This window comes from Ornithorhynchus anatinus, chromosome X4 (genome assembly GCF_004115215.2).
Source record: "Ornithorhynchus anatinus isolate Pmale09 chromosome X4, mOrnAna1.pri.v4, whole genome shotgun sequence".
NCBI classification, from domain to species: domain Eukaryota; kingdom Metazoa; phylum Chordata; class Mammalia; order Monotremata; family Ornithorhynchidae; genus Ornithorhynchus; species Ornithorhynchus anatinus.
Window position 1 is genome coordinate 1,557,446 of NC_041752.1, and position 11,869 is coordinate 1,569,314.

Genomic DNA, 11,869 nt, shown 5'->3' on the forward strand with positions numbered 1-11,869 from the left:
AAGGCCAACGCGAGGCAGTTTCGATGCTAGACGACCGACTGTGCTCGTGAAACTGTCAGCCCAGTGCTCCGCGTTCAGTAGGCGCCCAGTACAGCCCCACAGCAGGTGCAGACGCCTCCCAACAGTCTTTGCAACGGAACTACGCCCCTGACGTCACCTTTTGATATTCGGATTATTTGCAGTTGACAGGCCATTTTAGGTCGTAAACTCCCAGAGGGTAGAAAGATCCGTCTCTGCAGACCGCTACTCTCCCAAGTACGCAGTGCAGTGCTCTGCACACAGTAAGTGCTCAGTAAATATCACTGATTGATCGCCTGGGCTGTCAGGGGGAGAAAATGGGGAGGGCCCGATTTATTGGGCCGCCCTGGGGCAGGGGGCCGGTCCAGGCAGCCGAAAGGGACACCGCTTCTCTGTGCCTCAGTTGCCTCATCTGTAAAATGGGGATTGAGACTGTGAGCCCCACGCGAGACTGGGTCCAACCCCATTTGCTTGTGTCCGCCCCAGCGCTTAGCACAGTGCACTGAAGTAAGGGCTTAACAAAATTCCACAATCCTTATTATGTCAGGAAGCAGCATTAGTCGGTTTCAGTGCTTAGTACGGTGCCTGGAACGCAGTAAGCGCTTAACAAATAGCATAATAATTATTATTATTACCACGACTTCACCCCAACAGGTGGAATGTGGGGGTCACCGGGCCTATCATCCCGGCTGAATCCTTGCCCTGTCCCCTCAGCCCCCCACTTTCTTCTTCCTGTTCCCCATCTTGTACCTGCCCTGGGGGTCTTCTTACAGGCCTGGGGGGTGGGGGTCGGGTTGGGGGGGTGTCGAGAAGTCCAAATCATTCATTCATTTATTAATTCGTATTTATTGAGTGCTCACTGTGTGCAGAGCACTGTACTAAACGCTTGAAAAGTACAGTCCGGCAATAAAGAGAGACACACAACGGGCTCACCGTCTAGAGCCGGATGAGACAGCAAAACAAGTAAACAGGCATGAGGAGAAATAAGTAAAAATAGGTAAAAAGTCCACTGCCCCGGTGACCTTGAGGCTGGAGGGCAGGTGGCTTCCCGGGTTTCCCAGTGCAGGAAGAAAAGTCAGGCCGCAGCAGGTCCAGGGATTAAAGGGATTTGTCCCGGTGGGATAGGCTTCGTCCACCCGCCTCGGGACCCCCTTCTGAGGGGTAGAACCCTAAGATCAATGTTCCACCGGCGGCCGTTAGAGCTCGGGCCTGGAAGGAGGAAGAAAAACTCAGTGCCCCCCTCAAGGATCTCAAAGGATCTTATCGTTTGTGTGCGGCCCCCCCCCCCCATGATGCTATCCACCCCCTCTCGTGCAGGGGGAAACTGAGGCCTAGAGAGGGTCGTGCAGTTTGCTTGGTGTGTGGGGGTCCTGCCCGCCATGGGCCTCAGTTTACCCCTCGCACCGTAGGCCTGAACCAGCCCTCGCCCCTCCCTCCCCAAGTCCGGGATGGGGAAAGGGAGGGTGGGGGACGGTTCTGAACTTTGGTTTGAAGTGGGGGCGTTCCGGCTGGGGGCAGACTAAGGCCTAGTAAAAGGAGAGGTCACCGGGGGCTGGGGGCGGGTTTCTCTGAGGTGGGGGTGTCCCGGGAAGCTGGAGGGGAGCGGGAGGAGCCCCCGGGGTCGTCCCACTGAATAACCCCCGCAACCTCTACTCTGTGAGCTTGTTGTGGGCAGGGAATGTGTCTATTGTTATAATGTGCTTTCCAAGCGCTTAGTACAGTGCTCTGCACACAGTAAGCGCTCAATAAGTACGATTGAATGAATGAGGGGGAAGCTCACCAGCCCAGGAGTCCCAAACTCCTCTCTCTGCAGTCCTGATCTGCCTCCACGCCTGACCCTTTTACACCCCGCCTACTTAATAAGAATCATAATCATAATTATGGTATTTGTCAAGCGCTTACTGTGTACCAGGCGCTGTACTAAGCGCTGGGGAGATACAAGTTAAAGAGGTTGGACTCAGCCCCTGTCCCCCACGGGGCTCACGCTGTTAATCCCCACTCTCCAGCTGAGGGAACTGAGGCCCAGAGAAGTGAAGCGATTTGTCCAAGTCACCCAGCAGACTTGTGGCAGAGGCTGGATTAAAGCCCAGGTCCATTTGACAAATGAGGTATCTGAGGCCCGGCGAAGTGAAGCGATCGCCCAAGTCACCCAGCAGACTTGTGGTAGAGTCAGGATCAGAACCCAGGTCCTGACTCCCAGGCCCCGGGGTCCACCCATACCCTGGCTTCCCCCTACCCCTTTTACACCCCGGATTTTCCCCTACTCCTTTTACACCCCAGATTTCCCCCTACCCCTTAAACACCCCGGATTTTCCCCTACCCCTTTAACAACCTGGCTTCTCCCTACCCCTTTAACACCCCGGCTTCCCCCTACCCCTTTAACACCCCAGATTTCCCCCTACCCCTTTTACATCCCGGATTTCCCCCTACCCTTTTAACACCCTGGATTTCCCCCTACCCCTTTAACACCCTGGCTTCCCCCTACCCCTTTAACACCCCGGATTTCCCCCTACCCCTTTAACACCCAGATTTCTCCTTACCCCTTTAACACCCTGGCTTCCTCCTATCTCTTTTACACCTTGGATTTCCCACTACCCCTTTAACGCCCTGGATTTTCCCCCTACCCCTTTACACCCCGGCTTCTTCCCCCTACCCCTTTAACACCCCGGCTTCTTCCCCCTACCCCTTTAACACCCCGAATTTCCTACTACCCCCTCCAGAAGGCCTCCCCAGACTGAGCCCCCCCTTTCCCCTCTGCTCCTCCCCCTCCCCCCTCCCCTCGGCACTGCGCTCCTTTGCATATATCACTAATGACCCAATTTATTTTCTCACTGAGGTGTACATCCCCTGGATTGTCTCTATCTGGAGGATGCTGTCTTATTTTGTGCCGTTTTGCTCCGCGGTCTCCCCCGTTGAGACCGTGAGCCCGTGGTGGGGCAGGGATGGCCTCTCTCTGGGGCCCAGTGGGACGCTCCAAGCGCTTAGTCCAGTGCTCGGCACAGAGTCAGCGCTCGATCGATACGAAGGAATGCAGGAATGAATGAACGCCCCGGATTTCCCCCCCGCCCCTTTAACAACACCTCTGAGGCCGCTTCCCCTTTAAGGCCGGGGCCCCGCCCCCACCCCGGGCCCGCCCCCCGGCCCGCCCCCCGCCGCTGCCGCAGTCCCCCGCCGCCCGCCCCGTCCAACCACTTCCCCGGCCGGCCGGAGGGGCCTGGCCCTTTAAGAGCCAGCTCCGCCCCCCCCCCACTCCCACCCCCCCATCCCCTCCCAGCCCCCCTCCCGGCCCCCCTTCCAGCCCCCCCACCTCCCCCCACCTCCCCCGCCCGCAGCAGGACCGGCCGAGCATCGCGGCCTGGAGGGTAGGGGGCTTGGGGAGTTGGGGGGGCTGGGGGGGCTCAGGACGTCGAGTCTGGACCCCCCACCCTGGGGGAACGGGGGCGCGGGAGGTGGCGAGGTGTCCCTGCAGGGCGGGGGGGGGGCAGGTGGGGCCGGTCGCCCCAATCGGGGAGGGGGCAGGCGGAGGGGCTCAGGTCACCCCCTTGTCCCCTCGCCCCTCCCCGGGTCTGCCCTAGGGGCTGGGAGGAGGCGGCCCCCCCCGGCCGGCCGTCGCCATGGCCATGCGGGAGCTGGTGGACCCCGAGTGCGGGGGGGCGAACCCCCTGATGAAGCTGGCCGGACACTTCACCCAGGACAAGGCCCTGCGGCAGGAGGGGCTGCGGCCCGGCCCGTGGCCCCCCGGGGCCCACGCCCCCCAACCGGTGAGAGGAGGCCCGGGGGGTGGGGAGGGGGTTGCGGCTGCACAGCCGGGGGGGGGGGGGGGGGGGCTGCCAGAACCCATCTGCCGGGTGACCTTGACCCAGTCGCTTCTCGGGGCCTCAGTTCCCCCCTCTGGAAAATGGGGCCCCACCCGGGACCACCTCCTCACCCTTCTCCCCGCCCCGGTGCTCGGCGCGTAGTAAACATTTAACACGTACCGCTATTATTTTGATTATTATCCCCGGCGCTTAGAACTGTGCTTGGCCCCTAATAAGTGCTGAACAGATACCGGAATTATTAGTAGTAGTAGTAGTAGTAGTGCCCCAGCCCTTAATACGGTGCCCGGCTCGTAGTAAGTGCTTAAGAAATATCTCCCTCGTCGTTATTCTTACTATTCGCTCCTCCTCAGGTCTCCAAGCCGTTGGGAGTGGCCACCGAGAATGAGGTGAGACCCCCGTCCCTCGATCCCACCCTGTTTTCCCCTCCTCTCCCCGTCGGCCCTCCTCCCGATCCCACCTCGTTTCCAGGACTTAGTCCCGTGCCCGGCGCTCGGTACGGTGTCTGGCACGTGGTAAGCGCTTAACAGATACCCTGATTATTACTTCCCGTTCCTCCTCCTCCTGCTCCCGAGGGCTCACCGCCCTGCCCCGATCCCACCCTCGGTGGCCCAAGAAGGATTCATTTGGATTTAGCGCGGAGCTGCCCGCCGCCCGCCTTATTCGCCTGGGACGGGACCACGCGCGCACAGGCTGGCGGGAAGGCCCTCCGACAGGGTCGTCCGGGGGTCACCGCGGCATCCCCCCGCCTCCGTGCCGGGCCGCCCGGCTGCGCCCCTCCTCGCGGCCCGCCCGTGATCCCCGTGCCTCTGGCCCCCGGTAGCTGGTGGCGGAGTTCCTTCAGGACCGGGATGTCCCGCTCGCGGCCCAGGCTCCGCAGACCTTCAAGATGGACGACCTGCTGGCGGAGATGCAGGAGATCGAACAGTCCAGCTTCCGCCAGGCGCCTCAGAGAGGTGGGGCGGGACGGGGCTGCCCCCGGGAGGGCTGGGAGCATCTCGGGGTCGAGGGCGCCGTCGGTCCTCGGGGTTCTCGCCGGGGCGAGGGCTCAAGCGTCCATTCCCTCCCCCCCCCCCCCAGCCCCTGGCGTGGCGGACCTGGCTCTCTCGGAGCACTGGGCCCAGGAATTCCTGGCCGCCGGGGACGCCGTGGACGTGGCCCAGGACTATAATGAGGCCGACTGGTCCAAGGAGTTCATCTCCGAAGTCACCGGTGAGGCTTTGGCCCCGCACCTGTCGCCCCGGGTCAGCTGGGCCTGGGGCGGGGGGTGTGTGGTGGCGGCGAGGGTGAGCGGGCCAACGATGGCTGGAGCTGGGGAGCCTCGAAGGACCGTAGTCGTGACACCCAGGCACCCGTGAGCGGCACGTTGGGTCTGGGGGCAGGGTGGGAGGGGCTGTCCAAGGAATGATCCCATCAGAAAGGGGAGAAGACAAAACTCAGGGACCGAGCTGTGCCCCCGGGGTACCTCCCCCCTCCGCCACTCCCTCCCGGACGACTGAGTTCCGTCCTGGGAGCTGGACACGGGGCAGGGGAGAGAGAGGGAGAGGAAGAACAACTTGGTCCCTGTCCCCGAATCCCACCGCATGCAGACCCTCTGTCCGGGTCCCCCTCCCGCTGGGCGGAGGAGTACCTGGAGCAATCAGAGGAGAAGCTGTGGCTAGGGGAGGCCGAGGAGGGCGCCGCCACCGCCCCCGCTGCTGACCGCTGGTGAGTCTCGCCCCCAGAGCGCCTTCCCCCCCGGGGGAGCTGCCCAGTCTCAATCCTCGCCCCTTCCGTCTTTCCCCTTCGGCCATCCCACTTGCAAATTCGTCCTCTGGCCCCCGTGCCCCCTCATCCCACCCGCCTCAACCCCACCCCCTTCCCTTTTGCAGTGGCGGTCCTCCCCTGTCTTTGGGCCCCCCGGATCTTTCCTCTTGCCCCGCTCCCCACCACCCCGAGAAGGTGCTGGGGGTTTGGGTTCCCTCCGTGGAGAAGGGGGTCCGGCCCGGAGCGGGGACGGCCTAGCGGCGAACACCCCTGCCTCTCCGCTCGACCCAGGTACGAGGAGTATCGTCCGGAGGAGGATCTCCAGCGAACGGCCAGCGACTTCGTGGCCAAGGTGGACGACCCCAAACTGGCCAACTCGGAGGTGAGCCGTCTCCCGCCCACTGCCCGCCCCCATTGGCCGCTCCTTCCCGCCTCCTCCCCTCACCCCTCCTGGCTCCGTCTTATACTCTGAACCCTGAAGGCTAGAGACCGAGTCAGGACCGGCTTCCCCAGACCTCAGCCCATTATAGGTGCTTTAGACTATAAACTCCTTGTGGGCAGGGAGCGGGTCTACCCAACTCTCCCAAGTACAGTGCTCTGCATGCACCCAGTAAGTGCTCAATAAGTAAAACCCACCGATGCGTTTCCGTTCACGTAGTCATCGGCGGCCTCGGCCGACGGCTTGCCGAACCGGGTGCCCACCGGGCGCCGTCTGTGGGTAGGGCACCATCTTGGGCATTTGTATTGGGAGTAGAAGAAACAGCCTCTGCCCTCAAGGAGCTTCCAGTCTACTGGGGAGCCGAGTATCGCCAAGATGGAGCAGGTGGCAGAGGGAGAGCGTAGACTAGAGCGCGGGGTAGCCCCTGCCCCGCAGGCCCCACCGGGGCCGGGGTCGGAGCAGGGGCTCCCGGACCCTCGCCAAGGCGGCCTGTCTCGGTGCCCCAGTTCCTGCAGTTTGTGCGGCAGATTGGCGAGGGCCGGGTGGAGCTGGAGGCCAGCGCGGGGTCGGGCCAGGACCGGGCAGAGCGGTGGGCGGCAGAGTTTATTCAGCAGCAGGTAGGACTCCCCGCTCCCCTCTCCCCCCACCCTCCCTCCCCGCCCCTCCCCGGCTCACTGGGTTTCGGTGGCGTCCGGCGGGCTGAGCCGGGCCCCGATGCCGGCCCGGCGGGGCTCGGCTCTCTGCCCCGGGGCCCGGGTCCAGGGGCGCGCGGGGGGCTGGGTTGGGGGAACGACGGGTTCCGAGGTAGCCCCGGTCTCCCCTCCCGCCCCCCCCCCCCCCCCCCCCTGGTCTCCCGCAGGGCACGTCGGACGCCTGGGTGGACCAGTTCGCGCGCTCGGCGAACACGCCCGGCCTCGAGTCGGAGTTCGAGAGGGCCAAGACGGCCGTGGAGGTGAGAGCGGAGGGGCGGGGCCGCTGGGAGCTGGGGCAGAGGGGTCGGGAGAGGGGGTGACCCTGCCCGCGGCCGGCCGTCCGCCCCTTCGGCCCTCCGTCCGTCCCCTCCGCAGTCCGACGTCGATTTCTGGGACAAGCTGCAGGCCGAGTGGGAAGAGATGGCCAAGCGGGATGCCGAAGCTCACCCTTGGCTCTCGGACTACGAGGACCTCACCTCCTCTTCCTACGATAAGGTGGGGCCCTCCTGGGCGTCCCTCCCTCCCTCCCCGCGCCCGGACCCAGGTTGCCGTGCCCCGGGGCTCCTGTCGGTCACCCCGCCGGGCAGGCCGGGCGAGCGGCGGGAGGAGGAGCGGAGCCCGGACCCCCCCGGGTTCCGGCCGCGCTCCCGAGGGCCCGCTACGTGCTTGCGGGGGGGGGGCGACCCGAGCTTGGGGGGCAGGGTCGGGGATCTCTCCACTCCGGGGGTCCCGGCCACACGCGACTCGGTGGGGGCCGGGCACCTGCCGGCCGTGATGGGGGAGGGGCGGGCGTCCCCGGCCCAGTGAAGCCCGCCCCGCCCCCGCAGGGGTACCAGTTCGAGGAAGAGAACCCCCTGAGGGGTCACCCCCAACCCTTCGCCGAAGGGCTGCGCCGGCTGCAGGAGGGCGACCTGCCCAACGCCGTGCTCCTCTTCGAGGCCGCGGTCCAGCAGGACCCCGAGCACATGGAGGTGAGTGGGCCTCCGCGGAGGGTCTGGGCTCCTCCCCGCAGCCGGGTGGCGGCCGGGCGGGCCGCCGCCGGCCGCCCGGGGCCTCGGGCCCCTGCCGCGTCCGACGAGAGCCTCCGCCTCCCCTTAGGCGTGGCAGTACCTGGGCACCACCCAGGCGGAGAACGAGCAGGAGCTGCCGGCCATCAGCGCCCTCCGGAGGTGAGGGCCGCCCTCCCTCGGCCCGCCCCGGGCCCCCCACCCACCGTACCCGGAGGTTCCCGGGGCCGCCGGGCGCGGCCGCGGCCCCCGTGCGGGGAGGAGCCGGGGCGGCGGGGACGGAGCCCCCCCGGATGCTTCCGGAGGTCGCCCCTCCCCGGCCCCCCCGCCGACCCTCCTCCTCCCCCGCCCCCACGGCCGCAGGTGCCTGGAGCTGAAACCGGACAACCTGACGGCCCTCATGGCCCTGGCCGTGAGCTTCACCAACGAGTCCCTGCAGCGCCAGGCCTGCGAGACCCTGCGCGATTGGCTGCGTCACTCCCCGGCCTACTCCAGCCTCGTGGGGCCCCGGGAGGACGGGGCCGCCGGGCCGGGGCCGGGCCCCGCCAAGCGCGTCGTGGGGTCCCTGCTGTCCGAGTGAGCCGGCGGGGAGCGGGGTCCGGGCCGGGCCGGGGAGGTCGGGGCGGCCGGGGTGGGTGGGGCGGGCGGCGCGGGGCCCCGAGGCCCCGGGCCGACCCGCTCTGCCCCCGCCCGGCCCCCAGCTCCCTGTTCGTGGAGGTGAAGGAGCTCTTCCTGGAGGCCGTCCGGCTGGACCCCGCCACCATCGACCCCGACGTGCAGTGCGGCCTGGGCGTCCTGTTCAACCTGAGCGGCGAGTACGACAAGGCCGTGGACTGCTTCAACGCCGCTCTGAGCGTGCGCCCCACTGTGAGCCCCGGGGGCGGCGGGGTGGGTGGGGCCGGGGGGCCGCTTCCGCCGTCGCCGCCGAGCGCCACGGGGCGGGGGGCGCTCGTCCGGGAGAGCCGGCCGAGCTGGACCCCGAACTGTGGCGGGGGGCGGGCTCCCGCTTCCCGGGCGCTTAGCACGCTGCTCTCCACGCGGGAAGCGCTCGGGAAATACGACCGAATGAACGAAGCCGGGTTGTGGCGGGGAGAGGCCCGGCACGAGGAGCAGAAGTCAGTCATTCAGTCGTATCTACTGAGCGCTTCCTGTGTGTACTGAGAGCTTGGGAGAGTACAACAGAACGATAAACAGACACCTTCCAGTACGGTGTAATGATAATAACGTTGGCATTTGTTAAGCGCTTTCTACGTGCCGAGCACCGTTCTAAGCGCTGGGATAGATGCAGGTCATCAGGTTGTCCTACGTGAGGCTCACAGTCTTCATCCCCATTTTACCGAAGTGGATAGAGTATGCTGAGGGTCACAAGGTCCTGGGTTTTAACCCCAGCTCTGCCATTTAATAATAATGATAATAATAATAATATTGTTGATATTTGTGAAGCGCTTACTACGTGCCAAGCACTGTTCTAAACGCTGGGGTAGATACAGGATAATCAGGTTGTCCCATGTGAGGCTCACAGTGTTCATCCCCATTTTACAGAAGTGGATAGAGTATCTGAGGCTGAGAGTCAGAAGGTCCTGGGTTCTAATCCCAGCTCTGCCACTTAATAATAATAATAATAATAATGATAATATTGGTATTTGTGAAGCGCTTACTATGTGCCAAGCACCGTTCTAAGCGTCAGGGTTGTCCCACGTAGGGCTCCCAGTCTTCACCCCCGTTTTCCAGGTGAGGTAACTGAGGCCCTGAGAAGTTAAGTGACTCGCCCGAGATCACCCAGCTGACGGGCGGCGGAGCCGGGATTAGAACCCACGACCCGTGACTCCCAAGCCCGGCCTCTTTCCGCTGAGCCACGCTGCTTCTCCACTTGTCTGTTCTGTGATCTTGGGCAAGTCACTTGGCGTCTCTGTGCCTGAGTCCCCTCATCTGTAAAATGGGTATGAAGAAGACTGTGAGCCCCATGTGGGACAGGAATTGGGTCCGACCCCATTTGCTCGTTTCCACCCAAGCGCTTAACACGGCGCCTGGCACGCAGTAAGCGCTTAACGGGTCCCGTTATTACCGATTATTAGTGATCGTTACATTCCCCGGCCACGACGGGATCCGACCTGACCGTCCGTCCTCCTCCCCCAGGACTATCTGCTGTGGAACAAGCTGGGAGCCACGCTGGCCAACGGCAACCAGAGCGAGGAGGCGGTGGCCGCTTACCGCCGGGCCCTGGAGCTGCAGCCCGGCTACATCCGCTCCCGCTACAACCTGGGCATCAGCTGCATCAACCTGGGTGCTCACCGGTGAGGGTGGGCCCCGCGCCCCGGCCCCCCCGCGTCCCCGGCCGACCGCCACCCCCTTTCGTCCCTGTTCGGTCTTATTAATAATGATGATGTTGCTATTTGTTAAGCGCTTACTATGTGCCGAGCACTGTTCTAAGCGCCGGGTTAGATGCAGGATCATCAGGTTGTCCCCCGCGCGGCTCGCAGTCTCCATCCCCGTTTTACGGATGAGAGAACCGAGGCCCAGAGAACCTAAGTGACTTGCCCGAGGTCACCCAACTGACAAGCGGCGGAGCCTGGAATTAGAACCCACGTCCTCCGACTCCCCAGCCCGGGCTCTTCCCTCTGAGCCACGCTGCTTTCTTTATTGAGCACTTACTGCGTGCGGGGTGCTGTACTGAACGCTTGGGAGAGTCCCAGAGGACAATAAGCGGACCCATTCCCTGCCCGCAGTGAGCTTCCGGTCTAGAGGGGGAGGCCGACGTTAATAGAAATAAATGACAGATGTGGACGTAAGGGCTGCGGGGCCGGGAGGGGGCAGATGAATGAAAGGAGCCACTCGGGGCGACGCAGAGGGGAGTGGGAGAAGAGGAAAGGAGGGCCGGGCCCTGGTGGGGGGGGCCTCTTGGAGGAGTTGGGCCTTCGCTAAAGCTCTTGGGGGGCGGGGAGGACAGTCTGTGACCCCCTCTGTGTCCCCTCGCGACAGGGAGGCGGTGGAGCACTTCCTGGAGGCCCTGAACATGCAGCGCAAGAGCCGGGGGCCGCGGGGCGCCGGGGGCGCCATGTCGGACAACATCTGGAACACGCTGCGCATGGCCCTGTCCATGCTGGGCCAGAGCGATGCCTACGGGGCGGCCGACGCCCGGGACCTGCCCGCCCTGCTGCGCGCCTTCGGCCTGCCGCAGTGACCGGGGGACGGGCTGCCCTGCGAGTGCCCGCCGGGACCCCCGCCGGGACCCCCGTCGTGACCCCCCGCCCCCCAACCGGGCCTCCCGAGGGGGCGGGCCGATGCCTCGGCGGGGGACGACCCCGGGCTCCCCGTCCCGGGGGGCCCGCCGCCTTTTCTGCGGGTCCTCCCCAGATCGGGCCCGCCTCCTGCCCGCCGCTGTGTTTGTCAGGTGCCTCGCCCGGAGTGGAGTTGGGGGTTGGTAGGGCCTTTGGGGGGTGGGGGAGGGCGGGGGGCTCCCTCAGTCGGGGGCCGGGCCGGGGAGGGGGCAGGGCTCGGCCGATTGGAAGGGTGTGGATTGTGAGAGGGTTGCTAGTGGACGCTGGCTGGCGGGTGGCCTTGCCCTCCGCCCCCCGCCTTCTCCCGGGACTTTGAGCCCACGGGTGCCGGGTTGTTTATTGGAGGGCTGCTGCCCGACCCGGGCTCGGGGTCGGCGGGGCGGGGGCTAGGGGTAGCCCGGGGCCGTGGGGCAGCTGGCCCCGATCCCCGTGGGCCACTGCAGACCCCCCCCCCCCCCCCCCCACCCCGTTCCCTCTCTTCCCCACTGCCACCGTCTTTGGAAAGATCTGTCTCTTCTTTTATCCCCCGACTTGCAGTTTGGTTTTTCCTCCTATAAATATGTGTATATGATTTTTGTCAAGAGGTGATTTTTAAATAAAGAATAAAGTTGTAAAATATAGGAATAAAGGGAGCGCCTGCTGTCGATGGCTGCCTTGCCTGGTGTTTGGGGAGGACGGCAGGAGGGAGAGGCCAGCGCAACGCCGAGACCCGTGGCTTTCGAGGCAGGGGATCCGTGTCTTCGGCCGATCTCTCCCCGGCGTGCGGGGCGGCGTCCGGGTGACGCTCCCGGCGCGTTCGACTGCGAACCTCTGGTGGGTGGGAAATAGCAGCCTGGCTTCTGTCGTGGGGAGAACCGTATCGGGGCCCTCACGG

General features: G+C 64.9%; 1 protein-coding gene across 3 annotated transcripts; it reads left to right on the forward strand.

The window, feature by feature from the left end:
- The first annotated feature begins 182 nt into the window (after positions 1–182).
- PEX5 (peroxisomal biogenesis factor 5) lies at positions 183–11,641 on the forward strand. Of its 3 annotated transcripts, none has more exons than XM_029054270.2 (16): positions 183–281; positions 3,594–3,779; positions 4,187–4,222; positions 4,657–4,789; positions 4,914–5,045; positions 5,423–5,540; positions 5,871–5,961; positions 6,525–6,635; positions 6,878–6,970; positions 7,086–7,205; positions 7,538–7,681; positions 7,809–7,879; positions 8,081–8,293; positions 8,419–8,584; positions 9,854–10,011; positions 10,697–11,641. In XM_029054270.2, the coding sequence occupies exons 2-16, from the start codon at positions 3,633–3,635 to the stop codon at positions 10,896–10,898; spliced, it is 1,935 nt and encodes a 644-aa protein (XP_028910103.1). In that variant the 5' UTR covers positions 183–281; positions 3,594–3,632; the 3' UTR covers positions 10,899–11,641. The 3 variants fall into 3 exon arrangements, with proteins under 3 accessions (XP_028910103.1, XP_028910102.1, XP_039766623.1); XM_029054269.2 differs by lacking the exon at positions 183–281 and adding an exon at positions 3,331–3,380; XM_039910689.1 differs by lacking the exons at positions 183–281; positions 6,525–6,635 and adding an exon at positions 3,331–3,380.
- The last annotated feature ends 228 nt before the right edge of the window (positions 11,642–11,869 follow it).

What these genes read in the sequence shown, in the direction of transcription:
- PEX5 (XM_029054270.2), top strand. Translation starts at nt 3,633, where the DNA reads ATGGCCATGCGGGAGCTGGTGGACCCCGAGTGCGGGGGGGCGAACCCC. An exon ending in GTTCATCTCCGAAGTCACCG is followed by an intron (nt 5,046 to 5,422) that starts GTGAGGCTTTGG and finishes CACCGCATGCAG; the next exon opens with ACCCTCTGTCCGGGTCCCCC. An exon ending in GCCATCAGCGCCCTCCGGAG is followed by an intron (nt 7,880 to 8,080) that starts GTGAGGGCCGCC and finishes CCACGGCCGCAG; the next exon opens with GTGCCTGGAGCTGAAACCGG.